At 35.7% G+C, this 20008-nt stretch overlaps 1 protein-coding gene across 3 annotated transcripts in view; it reads left to right on the plus strand.

Annotated features, from left to right (window-relative positions):
- Window positions 1-20008, plus strand: part of LOC5565736 (PDZ domain-containing protein 2) — a 317629-nt gene that overhangs the window by 13948 nt on the left and 283673 nt on the right. For 2 of the 3 annotated variants that reach the window (XM_021855182.1, XM_021855183.1), the window contains exons 3-5: window positions 5589-5941; window positions 9436-9926; window positions 17421-17773. In XM_021855182.1, the coding sequence (XP_021710874.1) occupies window positions 17749-17773 (25 nt within the window). In that variant the 5' untranslated portion in view covers window positions 5589-5941; window positions 9436-9926; window positions 17421-17748. The remainder of the gene's footprint in view (window positions 1-5588; window positions 5942-9435; window positions 9927-17420; window positions 17774-20008) is intronic. The other variant, XM_021855184.1, reaches the window with a different exon arrangement.

Raw genomic sequence — 20008 nt, forward strand, 5'->3', positions numbered from 1 at the left:
AAACAAGGATTAAAATAGTTCCCCTGTACTTGCTTCATCTGGAATAATTTCTGGAGGATTTTGTATTGATCTTTGTAATCCTTGTAAGAATTCCCAATGCAGTGGAATTCCGTTTTTGGAATGCTCCATTTTTGGCACCCCCCGATTATGGCAACAAAAGGGATCCGTTTTTGGCAACATTTTGAATTCCACTAAAATTTGTGATTTTTTTTTGTAAATATAATTGTTTCTTCAGGTTTAGTTATCAGAAAAGCAAGCTAGCGTCATGCTTACCGCATTCCAGAGTTCAATTATCGTCGATATTCTCCCAAATCGCACCGACTGATAGAAGTCCTGTGTGCGCTTCTTCAACTCTAGATGGTCGTGCATTCGTAACGTATTATGAAGTCATTATTCTCCATGAGTATCTCAGCTACAGTTTTAATCTATCAGGCATTCACGTTATATGACCAGCCCACTTAAGTATGCCGATAGGTGATAAAATTCATGTTTCTTTGGATTTCGAACAGCTCGTTTGAACAAAGCGCAAGCATTGACACAAAAGTAACAAAACGTCTATGACTAACAAAATTTTTGATACTGAGCAAAAACTGGGTATTCCTTTCGGATATTAGGATTTCTTCTTATTGGGATTGGAATGTTATGCCAAATCTGGCGATTCCTTGTAAACTCCTAGGATTTCTACAGCGTTTTGTGAATATCTAGCGGAATACTGTGGATATTTAGTTGTATTTAAAAAAATCTGACAGGGTCTTGGGTTTTCTCAACAGGTTTCTAGCAAAATTTGGAGATTGCTAGTAGTAATCTAGAAAGTCCTCTTGAACTTTTGAAATTTTCTCTCGGAGCCTTGAGGATTTTCAGCAATATTGCAGCGGAATCTTAAAATTCTAAGCGATGACTTCATCATTCCTAGTAAACTCTTGGGTAGATGTCAATATCTTCAGAGTTCCAGCGGGTTTCTGTGGATTTTTACGGACAACTGAAGATTCTTATTGGGCTCTCGGGCCTTCATAGCGGGATCCAGTGAATTTCTGTTGAATTCATATGGTTGATTAAGCTCAACAAGCTAAACTTCTAAAACACAATTAAAATATATTTCAATTTGAAGTGACAAGAATCTTATTTGTGTACAAAAATATGGAAGATGGAATATTTTATTGAAGGCTTAATCATTATTCTATTCCGAAAAATATCATATTTTTTGTGTACAGCTTTGGCATGGTTCCGTTTTTGGCAACTGAAAATTTCAACTTTGTTGCCTAGAACGGAATCCCACTGTAACTTGTATTTTTTGTATACTTGGAAAATGTATAGAGGAAAACCTTTGACATACCATGAAAACAATCTTAGAGGAATATCTGTTGAAATATTAGTCGTTTTTTTGTAGGGGTTCTAATAGGGGAAACTAATGGAAGAGATCTAATAGAAACACTGGAAAATTTTCTAGGTGACCTTCTGAACTATTCAAGGAATGGATATCTGCAGCATATATTTGAGGAATTCTTGCAGGTATCTTGCTTTTCTACTTCGGCATTTAGGTCCCACTGGGGCAGAGCCCGCTACTAAATGAAGTATTCTTATGGACACTTCAAAAATTATTAACTTGAAGCTTTCTTGCAGTAATATTTGGAGGCATTGATCGGTTCATGAACTCATCCGATCCAAAAAATCAGGAGTAATAAAGGAATATTTTTCGAAAACTTATTCAGACAGCCGTGAGTCAGCAAAGTAAACAATTTAGTTTATCGGTCCTACGCTTTGCGCAGATAAAATTATAAACGTTGCACTTTGAACCAACTCTATTTTCACATAATAGTTTAATTCTTGGAATTACAAAGTGATGTAAGTTATTTTTTTTTTACTTTCGCAACCTAACCACTACTTTTACCGCTCTGATATTTGGAGAGACAAAAAGATTTAACAGTATTCGAGTCAATCTTATCTTAGATTTAAAAATAGGGTTTACATTTTTTTTCTCAATTACTTTTCTCCAAACCGTGTAAAAGTTACTTGGGTCGATTTGAAAAAGTTATCGAGAATTCAGCGATTTCCCAAGAAAATGGTGAGGATTTGCTAAAACATTATTTACACAACAATGGAACGAATCTTTGGGAAAAAATGCTGGACTTCATGGACTTTTTCCTGAACAGGCATTGCAGAATTCGTTCTCATTTGATTTTGAAGCATGATCAAAGCAAACAAAGCATCTGTAGCGGTCCATGATCGGCTATGTACCGCAAGTTGTAACACATTTGATAAATAAGATCATCAAACGAGAGCCCCAAATAGAGAGCGATGGTGAAATCCTTTGTTCTCTCTTATTTACCATTGCGGATAGGTGTTTTACTTTACCGGCACGAGAAACAATCCCCGAACATCCGATAGCAATAGTCTCCCTCAGGTTTGGAGCTTGTTTAGAGGGGTTTTGCAGTGCACTGCTATCGTTCGATCCGATCAAAGCTGTATCAGTATACGATAAACAGGCTCTCATGATGTGCTGCAAATCATGATTGTTACATAGAGCCATTAGTGAGAGATTCTCTCAATTTTCTCAATCTTCAATCCCTGTTCCAGAAAGAATCCTTTTAAGAATTTTTGAAGAAATTCTCATAAAAATCCTTAAGAAATTCATGAAGAACTATGAAATTATCAATGCAGCAATATAGGATGAAATCCGTGATAGACTTTGTTGGAAGAATTTCTGGTTAAGTCTTCGGACGAATCTCTTAAGAAACTCTTGTCAGCATTTCTGTAAGTATCACTGAACTAGCCATGGGAATATAACTAAAAGCATTTATTTTTAAGAATTGCTACAAGAGCGCATAGAAAAAATTCTGGAAGAATTCCAAGAGTAATAATTAAAGAATTGTATCAAGGCACTAATCTCTCAATTGGTGAGAAACATGCCTCAAGAGCCGACCTTCTAATTAGGTGATGTTGTGTTTGAATAATTTGTTGCAGAAATTCTAGACATAATTCTGAAGAAATCCTTGGAAACTTTCCTACAGACTTCAGTACATTTAATTAAAAGAACCTGAGAAATTTCTTGAAAAAATCCTTATCAAAGGTTTATTGAAAGTACTGCAATTCTAGAAGCAACACTAGAGAAAACTGTTAAAAAATTCTGGAACTACCCTTGTAGAGTAGAAGAAAATACATTGTTGAAATAAATGGACGAAACCCTAGAAAGTCTCAAGAAAATTACTTTGAGGATTTTCTGAAAAAATCTAGAGCTCCTTAAAGAAATTCTGGTATCCTATATTCATGAAATTTTTTGAGAAATAGCAGAAGACAACTTTGAAAAACTCTTGACTCATAAGTGCATTCCTTAAAGAATACCTTCGAATAATACCATGATAATCACTAAAGCTTTTTGGAATAATGTCTGCATCTTCTATTGAATCCCTTGATTAATTTTAGGGATTGCTGGGAGAATTCCTGAAGTGATTTATATGGATATCTTTTGAAGAATTCCCACAGAAATCGTGAAAAAAGTTCGGAAGGATCCCAGAAGACATGGAGAATATCCCAAAAAGAATTCTTTGAGAAATGCCTGATGAATGTTAGAATTATGTGAAACAAATCATCAAGAAATCACTAGAGGACTAAAAATTATTATACCTGAGAAATCTTTGATTGAAATCTATTTGCCAAAATTCCTGGACATTCACTTGAAGAAGCATTTCGAGTCATATCTGGAGAAATTCCTGAAAATATTCTTTGACATTGTCTTGGAGGAACCTCTGAAATATCAAATATTATTCCTCTAGAAATTTCTTGGAGGATTCGCGGAGGATTCTCTGAAGGAACTACAGTGAGAATTTCTTGTTTCGAGGAATATCTTGTTTTATAGCGATTTCTGAAGTAAATAATTGAAGTAATTCTTACAGGAACTCTTGAAAGATGTTCATAGAGAAACCCCTGTAGGTATTCCAGAATCAATCTCTGGAAAAATTTCGGACGTTATTTTCAAAATAATCTCTGGAAGGATTTTTCATGCAGTCCTTAGAAAACATTTTGGAGATCCCCTTGAGAAATTCGTGGGATTAAAAATCCTTGACGAATCGCTGTAAGAATTCCTGTAGAAATTTCTGAAGCAGTGCCTAAATTTTTTGTAATTATTACTCATTGGCGTGAAAAAATAAAATCGGCAATATTGTGCTGATTGACATATTGCGCGCCACTCAAGCCTCATTCGCATGTGTAGAGTGAGAAATCACGGTAAATCATATAGATCATGGAGTTCATATGTTTAGAGTAGTTTGGTCTTGCTCTCAACTCAAATCTGTTGCGCAATGAAAAAGCGTTGGGTAATAGTAGTTTTTGCAATTTCTCATCATAATAGACTGCTTTCCATCACACCAATCTGTCATGAAACGGCCTACTTTCCTGCACTGAAGTATGCAGTGCGAAAATAGTCATTATGCAACTAAAACCAGTGCTGTAATGATTAATTAAGCAACGCTTTCTCATTACGCAACTGTTTTGAGTTGCGTAATGAATCATAACACATTTTTTTCAGCAATTTTAAAATAATGGTGAATGCATTTCGTTATAATTTCTGATATCCTCAGGGGGTCTTCTATGAACTTGTAAAAAATGTTGTACGTAACCCATTACAGAACTCGATTTGTACAGCACTCGTCGTAATTATCCTACTCGGCAAGCCTCTTAGGATCAATTTACGACTCGTGCTGTAAAAAACCATCATTCTGCAAATTGTTGCGTAATCTACTATTATGCAACAAGTTGCAGAATGACGATTTTTACAGCAAGAGGTATACATTCATTCAACGAGGTTTGCCCAGTTGGATAATTATGACGAGTGCTGTAAAAATCGAGTTCTGCAACGAGGAGCGTACAACATTTTTTGCAATTTTTTAAAAGACCAATTGAAAGAATCAGGAATAACATCGATATGCATTTACCATTATTTCTTAATTTATGAAAATTGTTGTGTTATGATCCACTACCCAATTCAAAACAGTTGCGTAATAATCATTACGCACTGATTTCAGTTGCGTTATGACTGTTACCACACTTCATAATTCAGTGCAGGAAAGCAAGCCGTTTCATGACAGATTGGCGTGATGGAAAACAGCCTATTACGATGAGAAATTACAAAATAGTCATTACGTAACTGATTTCAGTTGTGTTATGATTAATACGACACTGCATAAGTCAATGCAAGAAAGTAGGTCGTTTCATGACAGATTGGCGCGATGAAAAATAGACTATAATGTTGAGAAATTGCAAAAAATACATAACAATCCTTAATAATTTGTTATGATTTGTTTATCTGTGATCAGTACCTATATATAAACCATATATGATGAGTAAATTCATGAGAAATACATATATATGACTTTGAATAGTTTCGAAAAATAAAGTAAAAGAGCCACATTCTTTTGACTGCCAGGAAAAGGGTAAATGGTGTGTCTCCCCCACAACTAATCTCCTTGGTTTCAAAGAAAATTGTTCTTTAAAATGTTAAACAACACCAAGTTATAGCATTTTTATCGTCCTGGGTATTCACGGGTTGAACGGTTTGAGTCTTAACATCTCCCATACTGTTCGTTCGCTTGCAGAGTGCCTAGAGGCAGAAAAGTGAAGTGGCCCCCTATTACTTAACCATAAATTACCATTCGGAATTCGGAATTGTAATGCAGTGGTGAATGCATAAGCAGTGAAGTGAGTTGGAAAATGCTGGGGGTAGTGTATGTTCCGCGTGTGTAGTTTAACAAGAGAAGTGGCGCGAAAAAAACCTATCCATCGCGATCAATTGAAACCCATCGGAAGAGAACTGGGAGCCTAGCTGGAAAGACGACGCCCGGAAGCCCTCCCTAATCGACAAACGGCACCCCAGTTCAACAACCAGAAGATTCGTGTTCGCAAACAACCAACGACGAGGGAAAGATGGTGCTCTGCGACAGTGATTTAGGTGAGTTATTGACAACTGTGGCTAAATGCTTTCAACAACAAATCTCGATTACTTTTTCAAATCGACGTAAGTAATTTCCATACGGATTTGAGAAAATTAATTCAGAAGAATCACAACCTGTCTTCTAAAACTGTTTTAAAATGAATCACCTTTTTGACATTTTTTCGCCGTGTACATTGCTTAAATTTTGCATACAATAAGCTCGCATTCAAAAACTAGGGAGTTCCTGTTATTTCCCACAAAAAAAAAAAAAAATATTACAAAATGATAAGCCGATTTATTCAGTTACTTTCGACGTTTTTGTACCAGTGTAAAATCGACTCAAGTAGTGTTTTGTTTTGATTCGTGGTTAAGTCACTTTGTCACCCATACAGCGGAGCGACGAAAGTAGTGGTTAGGTAGCGAAAGTTGAAAATCTTACTTTCGTCGTTTTGGAAATCCAGAAAGTAAACGTTCCAAAAGTAAAAAATCGAGTTGGTTTAGAGCAAAATGTGTAGAATTTCGTCTGCGAATCACGTAGAATCGATAAAATAAGTTTGTATACTTTTTTGACTTGAGTCTGTTTGAATAAGTTTTCGAGAAATGCTGTTTATTAACGGCCTATAGATGGGATAGAGCGGGATGACGGAGGGCGATAAAAAAGCAGCTATAACAAGAATTATAGATTTCCGCTGGGTAAAGGTTAAAAAGTAGAAGATGGATGCTTTCCTTCCGCTGGCAATATAGAAGCAATGTGCCCTGGCATGAGATGGCTTGATTGCATGGAGTTTGTCATCTTTCGATGACAACTTTTTGAGAGGTCAGAGAGGCTTAGTCGAGCGGTTTAAATTGTTCTTTTTTGTAAGCAATTCTTATTGGAGCTCATATTTTTTATGGAATATTTTTTTTACAATTCAATTGAAAGGGGATTTAGAAGTGTTGCACACAACTGAGTTCAGCCTCTGTTGCATACATCTTTTGTCACAAGTTTGTTGGAATGGGTGCTTTGCTGATGCTCTATTATCGTTGATTTTATTTTTAAGTTTACGATATCTTGAAGGTTAGGATAACATGCTTATGAAGGATTTTATTTTCACTCCAATCCATTCACGTTTTCTTTGCTTGATCTTTTGATTAAAAACTGAATTAAGGTGAAAATAATAGCATCTTAAGCACCAAATTGTGTAAGTATTTTGGCAACTGTAATTCGAAAGCTAATAAAAGTTTCTCACAAACGCTCAACAAGACGATGTTCCTGTCAAAATTCAATCTCTAGCCATTTGATCGGCTGCTTTTTGATCAAATCATGAATAACGTTAGTTTGGTTACGAGTATCGATATGTAGGGTAAAAACTTGCACCGCTAATCGACTAATTTTCTTGACATTTTGTAAGCCTGCAAATTCTGTCGACAATTTTAGGACATTTGCGCTTTTCCCCAGCATATTTCATAAGAATCATCAAGTCCCGGTCAACCAGTCAGTGATTTTCGATAGCGATCGATATAGATTCGTTTTGTAAAAAACGCCATCGGTCAAAGATCTATAAAGAATTATGAAGACTGGTTGGTCGGGGTAGGTCCATCGTGTGTTCCTTTTTGATTACATATTCAGAAAACAGTTCAATGTATTCATGCAGAGATTCTTCAAAATATTTGTGCAGGTTTGCTACTGAAAAGGTTTTCCAAGAGTATTTAGTGTTGAATTTTCGTAGGGTATTTCAATAAACTTTCAGACCTACTCTTTGAAAAATTTAGTGTTAATTTTCAAGAAATTCTCAATGGATTAAAAAAGTAAATGAAAACCCAAATTGAGTACTACCATTTAATTCCACTACAGTGACAGATACGCGTATTTCGATCTCAAATGTAAGGCCGTCTTCAGTGTCGTGTACTAGACTCAATTTAGGAAATTTCACGACTTTTTCGAGAATTTTACCAAAAATTTCATTTAGAACATTTCGAAGAATTTTTTTTCAAGAAAATCTATGAGGTAATCTTGTACGAATTACTTTAAAGATTCTATCCGAAAATCTTTCTGTTGTTATCCCTTGAGATTTCTGCAGGAATTCTTTCTGTGCTTCCTCCAAAAAGTTTTCAAGATAAGATAATTGTCAATAATGAAGATGATGTCATTAAACCCGTCAAATCCAAATGTCGTTGTTCACGCAGAGAGTTTTGCTAGAAATACCAAACAAAAACCGCTGCTCTAGGCATTCATTCAATGTTTTTTTTTTTTGACGGTACGTGCTGTATTTTGTTTAAAAATTTTCTTGCAAATTGTAATTATTCTAAAAACTCCTCCAAGTATTCTTTCTGGCGTTTAATCAAGGACTATAAATGGAGTTTTTGAAGAAAATCCGCTTTGAATTGCTGTAATTTCATGAGAAATTCATAAATTTCTCTTTTATTCTCTGCTGTTTTTTGGGGTTTATCCAGAAAAAAAAAATTCTGAAGGAGAACAATAATTTTCAACTAATATAAGATGGAATTGTCTGTACATTTATGAAATTTGCTGAAGATTCCTCATTGAACTGCGTCAAATTTTCTATTTTTTTTATTGCTTCTTGAAATTAGCGGAATTTGGGGAAGTGTGCCACCTTAAGCAAATTGTTCTCTAACTTTGTCTTAAGCTTAAAAAACCCGCCAATTCAGCCTCACGATGTTAGTTTCACATCTTTTCATAAGCACTGTGCCATTTAAAAAGAAAATAATTTCAAAAAGTATTAGTTTTGGAGCTCCTCAAATATCATCCAAAATACCCTGATTTTCAACACATTGGGGCAAGTGTGCCACCCTTATGGGGCAAGACGGCCATCGAATGAACATTCATGTAATTCTACTTGTAATGAAAATTTCATTATTTCCTGTTAATATTGCTAACAAAGCAGAGCCTAATTGACAATTTTAAAAATATTTTTAGGTTTACCGTCATGAGGGGATGCTTTATAACAAGGTTCATCACATGTGGAACTCTCTAATAGTCAAATCGAATAACTAAAATCGTTTTTTTTTTTGTCTCCATTCAATGCGATATATGAATTACTCTTTCATTATCTATTACACTAGATCAGCACTAAATGAAGGTAAAATATTGATGAAAATGAGTAAAATAGTTCTCAAAACGCCTAAAACCATGTTATTATCGAATATTTGGAGAAAAAAATCATGTACATGTTCCAGTATAGAAACCCTTCGACTACCACACTAGTACAGTCAACTGGAGAATGTTATCAACCAAGAATGATAAGCTAATCCCTGGAAGTTTGTTAATAATTATTTGGTAGCACTGAAAAGTACTGTTTTTGCAGCACTGAAAATTACACGAAAAGACACACGCAGACAGAGAAATATATACTAAACAGCATATGTTGTAGTATTATGACATCATAACGAGTTTGAGCATAATCGGCAAGCATTCCAGTCCATCGACATAACATATTTCACTTCTATTTCTAAATTCCAACCATTTCCAACAGCGCATTTAATTACCATGTCTCTATCTTTCCTCATTGCAGATACCTCCATCGAATTACCCCATCAGATCGTCGAGTCTCGAACCGATAATCATCGCAATAACTGTCATTTTGTGGTCACTCTGCCTTCCGTCTCGACGCCGCCGTCGAGTATAACGTACGCACCATAAAAGGATTAGCTAAAGTTGGCAGCTACAAAGTGCACCCAGTTGATGAAGAGTTACTTGCTGCCACGGTTGATTGGTTTATTGAGCCATTGAAAAACGATCTCGGTCTAACCCCAAAGCTCTCCGTTGGTTAGATGGCGCTTGGGCTTCGCTGTCGCATAAAGTAACCGCTGAGTGGGTGGTTCTTTCGAACGCTACATGAAGAAACCCACAAGACTTCAGGATTAGTTAGACTCAGGTTTTCCTTGCGAGATTGCGCATCGGTGAGCCAGAAGCCTAGGTTTGTGGTGGCGTATGCGCGGAGATAGAGTAAAGACACCGCCTCGCGTCAACCAACCGTGCAGCTGGAGTTGAGTGAGTTTTGCTGTAAGCTAATGTCATAAAGCACACTCGTTGTGGGTAAAAAAACCATATAAGAATATCTAACCCGTAAATACCCAGGATGATCTGAGTTTACTAAAAATGCTATAAATTGATGATTTCCCAATATATTTATATACAGTTCTCTTTTTTATTACAACTTTTGCAGTCAGCTTTTTTTACTTTTTGGGGAAAGGTATTCAATATCGGCAGATAGAAATAAGTTTGCCAAATTAAGTGTAATTGTAGTAAAATTGTGCTAAAAGATTATGTAGCCGGCGGGACTTGAACTCACAATTTCCATTGGTGAGGGATAAGTGTGGTATATTGGACTAGTAAGATTGTGAGGCTTGGGGATGCTATAAAAGTCATTCACCAAATACTTCAGTTTACCGTAGCGTAGCTATAGTATAATTGGTAATGCGTCCGTGTACAGAATGTAAATTGTGGGTTCAAGTCCCGCCGGCTACATAATCTTTTAGTACAATGTTACCACAATTACACCTTATTTAGCAAACATATCTCTGCCGATATTGAATACCTTTCCCCTAAAAGTATTCATGTACATTTTATTAAAATCAAGGTGATTTGTTGTGCTCACAAGTATAAGGTGTTTCCCTTCTCTACCATTTTTCAGGCAGTCAAAATACGTGGTTCGGGGGTGGGACGTTTCGCATAAGGACGTTTCACATGATTTTATGGGTGTACGTTTCGCATAATGGACGTTTAGCATACAGATAAATATATGCCTTCTTTAAAATGCTACCTGTTTTTGTATGACACTGCTTTATGCGAAACGTTCATTATGCCAAGCGTCTTTATGGGCACCCCCGTGTCTCTTTTTCGTTATTTTTCTAAACTATTTAAACTTATGTCAATTATTTATGAACTTACTGAACTGTAAATGGTTTGTACTGATCACTGATAAATAAAGCATATAGTTAAACCTCCATGAGTCGATGTTCCATGACTCGATATCGACTCATGGAACCATACTAAATTTCAAATTTCTTGGTTACTATGATGATCCCCTCAAACAGCTTTCCATAGTATTGCTGTTCCTTGACTCGATATTTCAATATCGACTCATGGAGGGTTGACTGTAATTATTTTTATTAAACAATAATAATTCGAGTCTTGCTCAGCAATCAAAATACGGAACACTTTTTTGTTATTTTTGTATGCCTATTTTTTATGAAATAACTTGTTATAAATGATTTTCACTGATCTCTGATAAACGGTTGTGCTGCTTTTTCCCGAATGTCGTCTCCCCGAACGCCAGTTTTCCGAATGCTTGTTCCTCAATTATCCCGTTTTGCCGAATAACCCACTTCCCCGAAAAGTTTTTGGAACTCATATTGCGCAGTTCCCACTGAACCCCGCCGTTCATATAAAAAACTTGCTTGTTTCAGGGTGATGAATGTAGTGGTTATCAGATATGTATCCTTCTTTATTTGATTGGCGGTTTTTACGGTATTCAACGGCCTCAGCTTTTTTGGAAACATGTGTATAGCCGAGAGTGACCAAATACCTCCTTTTTTGGATTGCTTATCGTTCTTTCTAATTCACCATCCTGCCACTGAAAAGTATTATATCGCCTGTTAGAACTGCTCCATTTTTCTGGGAAACAGGTCATTCGGGGAGACGAGTCATTCGGGGAACTGGCGTTCGGAGAACCGACATTCGAAGAAACGACATTCGGGGAAAAGTATCACAATCCTGATAAACAAAGTATAACAATGTTAAAATTAATAATAATTCAAGTTTCAATCTCAGAGTTATCCCAAGCCCTCCAATATACTTGCAAATTTATACCTCAAAACCTGAAAAGTTATCAAAGAAATTATTGCGGTGTAAGTTTGCCAAAATTCCAGGATTATTTGAAAGTGTTATGCAAATCGACATAAAACATAAACAAGGATTAAAATAGTTCCCCTGTACTTGCTTCATCTGGAATAATTTCTGGAGGATTTTGTATTGATCTTTGTAATCCTTGTAAGAATTCCCAATGCAGTGGAATTCCGTTTTTGGAATGCTCCATTTTTGGCACCCCCCGATTATGGCAACAAAAGGGATCCGTTTTTGGCAACATTTTGAATTCCACTAAAATTTGTGATTTTTTTTTGTAAATATAATTGTTTCTTCAGGTTTAGTTATCAGAAAAGCAAGCTAGCGTCATGCTTACCGCATTCCAGAGTTCAATTATCGTCGATATTCTCCCAAATCGCACCGACTGATAGAAGTCCTGTGTGCGCTTCTTCAACTCTAGATGGTCGTGCATTCGTAACGTATTATGAAGTCATTATTCTCCATGAGTATCTCAGCTACAGTTTTAATCTATCAGGCATTCACGTTATATGACCAGCCCACTTAAGTATGCCGATAGGTGATAAAATTCATGTTTCTTTGGATTTCGAACAGCTCGTTTGAACAAAGCGCAAGCATTGACACAAAAGTAACAAAACGTCTATGACTAACAAAATTTTTGATACTGAGCAAAAACTGGGTATTCCTTTCGGATATTAGGATTTCTTCTTATTGGGATTGGAATGTTATGCCAAATCTGGCGATTCCTTGTAAACTCCTAGGATTTCTACAGCGTTTTGTGAATATCTAGCGGAATACTGTGGATATTTAGTTGTATTTAAAAAAATCTGACAGGGTCTTGGGTTTTCTCAACAGGTTTCTAGCAAAATTTGGAGATTGCTAGTAGTAATCTAGAAAGTCCTCTTGAACTTTTGAAATTTTCTCTCGGAGCCTTGAGGATTTTCAGCAATATTGCAGCGGAATCTTAAAATTCTAAGCGATGACTTCATCATTCCTAGTAAACTCTTGGGTAGATGTCAATATCTTCAGAGTTCCAGCGGGTTTCTGTGGATTTTTACGGACAACTGAAGATTCTTATTGGGCTCTCGGGCCTTCATAGCGGGATCCAGTGAATTTCTGTTGAATTCATATGGTTGATTAAGCTCAACAAGCTAAACTTCTAAAACACAATTAAAATATATTTCAATTTGAAGTGACAAGAATCTTATTTGTGTACAAAAATATGGAAGATGGAATATTTTATTGAAGGCTTAATCATTATTCTATTCCGAAAAATATCATATTTTTTGTGTACAGCTTTGGCATGGTTCCGTTTTTGGCAACTGAAAATTTCAACTTTGTTGCCTAGAACGGAATCCCACTGTAACTTGTATTTTTTGTATACTTGGAAAATGTATAGAGGAAAACCTTTGACATACCATGAAAACAATCTTAGAGGAATATCTGTTGAAATATTAGTCGTTTTTTTGTAGGGGTTCTAATAGGGGAAACTAATGGAAGAGATCTAATAGAAACACTGGAAAATTTTCTAGGTGACCTTCTGAACTATTCAAGGAATGGATATCTGCAGCATATATTTGAGGAATTCTTGCAGGTATCTTGCTTTTCTACTTCGGCATTTAGGTCCCACTGGGGCAGAGCCCGCTACTAAATGAAGTATTCTTATGGACACTTCAAAAATTATTAACTTGAAGCTTTCTTGCAGTAATATTTGGAGGCATTGATCGGTTCATGAACTCATCCGATCCAAAAAATCAGGAGTAATAAAGGAATATTTTTCGAAAACTTATTCAGACAGCCGTGAGTCAGCAAAGTAAACAATTTAGTTTATCGGTCCTACGCTTTGCGCAGATAAAATTATAAACGTTGCACTTTGAACCAACTCTATTTTCACATAATAGTTTAATTCTTGGAATTACAAAGTGATGTAAGTTATTTTTTTTTTACTTTCGCAACCTAACCACTACTTTTACCGCTCTGATATTTGGAGAGACAAAAAGATTTAACAGTATTCGAGTCAATCTTATCTTAGATTTAAAAATAGGGTTTACATTTTTTTTCTCAATTACTTTTCTCCAAACCGTGTAAAAGTTACTTGGGTCGATTTGAAAAAGTTATCGAGAATTCAGCGATTTCCCAAGAAAATGGTGAGGATTTGCTAAAACATTATTTACACAACAATGGAACGAATCTTTGGGAAAAAATGCTGGACTTCATGGACTTTTTCCTGAACAGGCATTGCAGAATTCGTTCTCATTTGATTTTGAAGCATGATCAAAGCAAACAAAGCATCTGTAGCGGTCCATGATCGGCTATGTACCGCAAGTTGTAACACATTTGATAAATAAGATCATCAAACGAGAGCCCCAAATAGAGAGCGATGGTGAAATCCTTTGTTCTCTCTTATTTACCATTGCGGATAGGTGTTTTACTTTACCGGCACGAGAAACAATCCCCGAACATCCGATAGCAATAGTCTCCCTCAGGTTTGGAGCTTGTTTAGAGGGGTTTTGCAGTGCACTGCTATCGTTCGATCCGATCAAAGCTGTATCAGTATACGATAAACAGGCTCTCATGATGTGCTGCAAATCATGATTGTTACATAGAGCCATTAGTGAGAGATTCTCTCAATTTTCTCAATCTTCAATCCCTGTTCCAGAAAGAATCCTTTTAAGAATTTTTGAAGAAATTCTCATAAAAATCCTTAAGAAATTCATGAAGAACTATGAAATTATCAATGCAGCAATATAGGATGAAATCCGTGATAGACTTTGTTGGAAGAATTTCTGGTTAAGTCTTCGGACGAATCTCTTAAGAAACTCTTGTCAGCATTTCTGTAAGTATCACTGAACTAGCCATGGGAATATAACTAAAAGCATTTATTTTTAAGAATTGCTACAAGAGCGCATAGAAAAAATTCTGGAAGAATTCCAAGAGTAATAATTAAAGAATTGTATCAAGGCACTAATCTCTCAATTGGTGAGAAACATGCCTCAAGAGCCGACCTTCTAATTAGGTGATGTTGTGTTTGAATAATTTGTTGCAGAAATTCTAGACATAATTCTGAAGAAATCCTTGGAAACTTTCCTACAGACTTCAGTACATTTAATTAAAAGAACCTGAGAAATTTCTTGAAAAAATCCTTATCAAAGGTTTATTGAAAGTACTGCAATTCTAGAAGCAACACTAGAGAAAACTGTTAAAAAATTCTGGAACTACCCTTGTAGAGTAGAAGAAAATACATTGTTGAAATAAATGGACGAAACCCTAGAAAGTCTCAAGAAAATTACTTTGAGGATTTTCTGAAAAAATCTAGAGCTCCTTAAAGAAATTCTGGTATCCTATATTCATGAAATTTTTTGAGAAATAGCAGAAGACAACTTTGAAAAACTCTTGACTCATAAGTGCATTCCTTAAAGAATACCTTCGAATAATACCATGATAATCACTAAAGCTTTTTGGAATAATGTCTGCATCTTCTATTGAATCCCTTGATTAATTTTAGGGATTGCTGGGAGAATTCCTGAAGTGATTTATATGGATATCTTTTGAAGAATTCCCACAGAAATCGTGAAAAAAGTTCGGAAGGATCCCAGAAGACATGGAGAATATCCCAAAAAGAATTCTTTGAGAAATGCCTGATGAATGTTAGAATTATGTGAAACAAATCATCAAGAAATCACTAGAGGACTAAAAATTATTATACCTGAGAAATCTTTGATTGAAATCTATTTGCCAAAATTCCTGGACATTCACTTGAAGAAGCATTTCGAGTCATATCTGGAGAAATTCCTGAAAATATTCTTTGACATTGTCTTGGAGGAACCTCTGAAATATCAAATATTATTCCTCTAGAAATTTCTTGGAGGATTCGCGGAGGATTCTCTGAAGGAACTACAGTGAGAATTTCTTGTTTCGAGGAATATCTTGTTTTATAGCGATTTCTGAAGTAAATAATTGAAGTAATTCTTACAGGAACTCTTGAAAGATGTTCATAGAGAAACCCCTGTAGGTATTCCAGAATCAATCTCTGGAAAAATTTCGGACGTTATTTTCAAAATAATCTCTGGAAGGATTTTTCATGCAGTCCTTAGAAAACATTTTGGAGATCCCCTTGAGAAATTCGTGGGATTAAAAATCCTTGACGAATCGCTGTAAGAATTCCTGTAGAAATTTCTGAAGCAGTGCCTAAATTTTTTGTAATTATTACTCATTGGCGTGAAAAAATAAAATCGGCAATATTGTGCTGATTGACATATTGCGCGCCACTCAAGCCTCATTCGCATGTGTAGAGTGAGAAATCACGGTAAATCATATAGATCATGGAGTTCATATGTTTAGAGTAGTTTGGTCTTGCTCTCAACTCAAATCTGTTGCGCAATGAAAAAGCGTTGGGTAATAGTAGTTTTTGCAATTTCTCATCATAATAGACTGCTTTCCATCACACCAATCTGTCATGAAACGGCCTACTTTCCTGCACTGAAGTATGCAGTGCGAAAATAGTCATTATGCAACTAAAACCAGTGCTGTAATGATTAATTAAGCAACGCTTTCTCATTACGCAACTGTTTTGAGTTGCGTAATGAATCATAACACATTTTTTTCAGCAATTTTAAAATAATGGTGAATGCATTTCGTTATAATTTCTGATATCCTCAGGGGGTCTTCTATGAACTTGTAAAAAATGTTGTACGTAACCCATTACAGAACTCGATTTGTACAGCACTCGTCGTAATTATCCTACTCGGCAAGCCTCTTAGGATCAATTTACGACTCGTGCTGTAAAAAACCATCATTCTGCAAATTGTTGCGTAATCTACTATTATGCAACAAGTTGCAGAATGACGATTTTTACAGCAAGAGGTATACATTCATTCAACGAGGTTTGCCCAGTTGGATAATTATGACGAGTGCTGTAAAAATCGAGTTCTGCAACGAGGAGCGTACAACATTTTTTGCAATTTTTTAAAAGACCAATTGAAAGAATCAGGAATAACATCGATATGCATTTACCATTATTTCTTAATTTATGAAAATTGTTGTGTTATGATCCACTACCCAATTCAAAACAGTTGCGTAATAATCATTACGCACTGATTTCAGTTGCGTTATGACTGTTACCACACTTCATAATTCAGTGCAGGAAAGCAAGCCGTTTCATGACAGATTGGCGTGATGGAAAACAGCCTATTACGATGAGAAATTACAAAATAGTCATTACGTAACTGATTTCAGTTGTGTTATGATTAATACGACACTGCATAAGTCAATGCAAGAAAGTAGGTCGTTTCATGACAGATTGGCGCGATGAAAAATAGACTATAATGTTGAGAAATTGCAAAAAATACATAACAATCCTTAATAATTTGTTATGATTTGTTTATCTGTGATCAGTACCTATATATAAACCATATATGATGAGTAAATTCATGAGAAATACATATATATGACTTTGAATAGTTTCGAAAAATAAAGTAAAAGAGCCACATTCTTTTGACTGCCAGGAAAAGGGTAAATGGTGTGTCTCCCCCACAACTAATCTCCTTGGTTTCAAAGAAAATTGTTCTTTAAAATGTTAAACAACACCAAGTTATAGCATTTTTATCGTCCTGGGTATTCACGGGTTGAACGGTTTGAGTCTTAACATCTCCCATACTGTTCGTTCGCTTGCAGAGTGCCTAGAGGCAGAAAAGTGAAGTGGCCCCCTATTACTTAACCATAAATTACCATTCGGAATTCGGAATTGTAATGCAGTGGTGAATGCATAAGCAGTGAAGTGAGTTGGAAAATGCTGGGGGTAGTGTATGTTCCGCGTGTGTAGTTTAACAAGAGAAGTGGCGCGAAAAAAACCTATCCATCGCGATCAATTGAAACCCATCGGAAGAGAACTGGGAGCCTAGCTGGAAAGACGACGCCCGGAAGCCCTCCCTAATCGACAAACGGCACCCCAGTTCAACAACCAGAAGATTCGTGTTCGCAAACAACCAACGACGAGGGAAAGATGGTGCTCTGCGACAGTGATTTAGGTGAGTTATTGACAACTGTGGCTAAATGCTTTCAACAACAAATCTCGATTACTTTTTCAAATCGACGTAAGTAATTTCCATACGGATTTGAGAAAATTAATTCAGAAGAATCACAACCTGTCTTCTAAAACTGTTTTAAAATGAATCACCTTTTTGACATTTTTTCGCCGTGTACATTGCTTAAATTTTGCATACAATAAGCTCGCATTCAAAAACTAGGGAGTTCCTGTTATTTCCCACAAAAAAAAAAAAAAATATTACAAAATGATAAGCCGATTTATTCAGTTACTTTCGACGTTTTTGTACCAGTGTAAAATCGACTCAAGTAGTGTTTTGTTTTGATTCGTGGTTAAGTCACTTTGTCACCCATACAGCGGAGCGACGAAAGTAGTGGTTAGGTAGCGAAAGTTGAAAATCTTACTTTCGTCGTTTTGGAAATCCAGAAAGTAAACGTTCCAAAAGTAAAAAATCGAGTTGGTTTAGAGCAAAATGTGTAGAATTTCGTCTGCGAATCACGTAGAATCGATAAAATAAGTTTGTATACTTTTTTGACTTGAGTCTGTTTGAATAAGTTTTCGAGAAATGCTGTTTATTAACGGCCTATAGATGGGATAGAGCGGGATGACGGAGGGCGATAAAAAAGCAGCTATAACAAGAATTATAGATTTCCGCTGGGTAAAGGTTAAAAAGTAGAAGATGGATGCTTTCCTTCCGCTGGCAATATAGAAGCAATGTGCCCTGGCATGAGATGGCTTGATTGCATGGAGTTTGTCATCTTTCGATGACAACTTTTTGAGAGGTCAGAGAGGCTTAGTCGAGCGGTTTAAATTGTTCTTTTTTGTAAGCAATTCTTATTGGAGCTCATATTTTTTATGGAATATTTTTTTTACAATTCAATTGAAAGGGGATTTAGAAGTGTTGCACACAACTGAGTTCAGCCTCTGTTGCATACATCTTTTGTCACAAGTTTGTTGGAATGGGTGCTTTGCTGATGCTCTATTATCGTTGATTTTATTTTTAAGTTTACGATATCTTGAAGGTTAGGATAACATGCTTATGAAGGATTTTATTTTCACTCCAATCCATTCACGTTTTCTTTGCTTGATCTTTTGATTAAAAACTGAATTAAGGTGAAAATAATAGCATCTTAAGCACCAAATTGTGTAAGTATTTTGGCAACTGTAATTCGAAAGCTAATAAAAGTTTCTCACAAACGCTCAACAAGACGATGTTCCTGTCAAAATTCAATCTCTAGCCATTTGATCGGCTGCTTTTTGATCAAATCATGAATAACGTTAGTTTGGTTACGAGTATCGATATGTAGGGTAAAAACTTGCACCGCTAATCGACTAATTTTCTTGACATTTTGTAAGCCTGCAAATTCTGTCGACAATTTTAGGACATTTGCGCTTTTCCCCAGCATATTTCATAAGAATCATCAAGTCCCGGTCAACCAGTCAGTGATTTTCGATAGCGATCGATATAGATTCGTTTTGTAAAAAACGCCATCGGTCAAAGATCTATAAAGAATTATGAAGACTGGTTGGTCGGGGTAGGTCCATCGTGTGTTCCTTTTTGATTACATATTCAGAAAACAGTTCAATGTATTCATGCAGAGATTCTTCAAAATATTTGTGCAGGTTTGCTACTGAAAAGGTTTTCCAAGAGTATTTAGTGTTGAATTTTCGTAGGGTATTTCAATAAACTTTCAGACCTACTCTTTGAAAAATTTAGTGTTAATTTTCAAGAAATTCTCAATGGATTAAAAAAGTAAATGAAAACCCAAATTGAGTACTACCATTTAATTCCACTACAGTGACAGATACGCGTATTTCGATCTCAAATGTAAGGCCGTCTTCAGTGTCGTGTACTAGACTCAATTTAGGAAATTTCACGACTTTTTCGAGAATTTTACCAAAAATTTCATTTAGAACATTTCGAAGAATTTTTTTTCAAGAAAATCTATGAGGTAATCTTGTACGAATTACTTTAAAGATTCTATCCGAAAATCTTTCTGTTGTTATCCCTTGAGATTTCTGCAGGAATTCTTTCTGTGCTTCCTCCAAAAAGTTTTCAAGATAAGATAATTGTCAATAATGAAGATGATGTCATTAAACCCGTCAAATCCAAATGTCGTTGTTCACGCAGAGAGTTTTGCTAGAAATACCAAACAAAAACCGCTGCTCTAGGCATTCATTCAATGTTTTTTTTTTTTGACGGTACGTGCTGTATTTT

This window comes from Aedes aegypti, chromosome 3 (genome assembly GCF_002204515.2).
Source record: "Aedes aegypti strain LVP_AGWG chromosome 3, AaegL5.0 Primary Assembly, whole genome shotgun sequence".
Taxonomy (NCBI): Eukaryota; Metazoa; Arthropoda; class Insecta; order Diptera; family Culicidae; genus Aedes; species Aedes aegypti.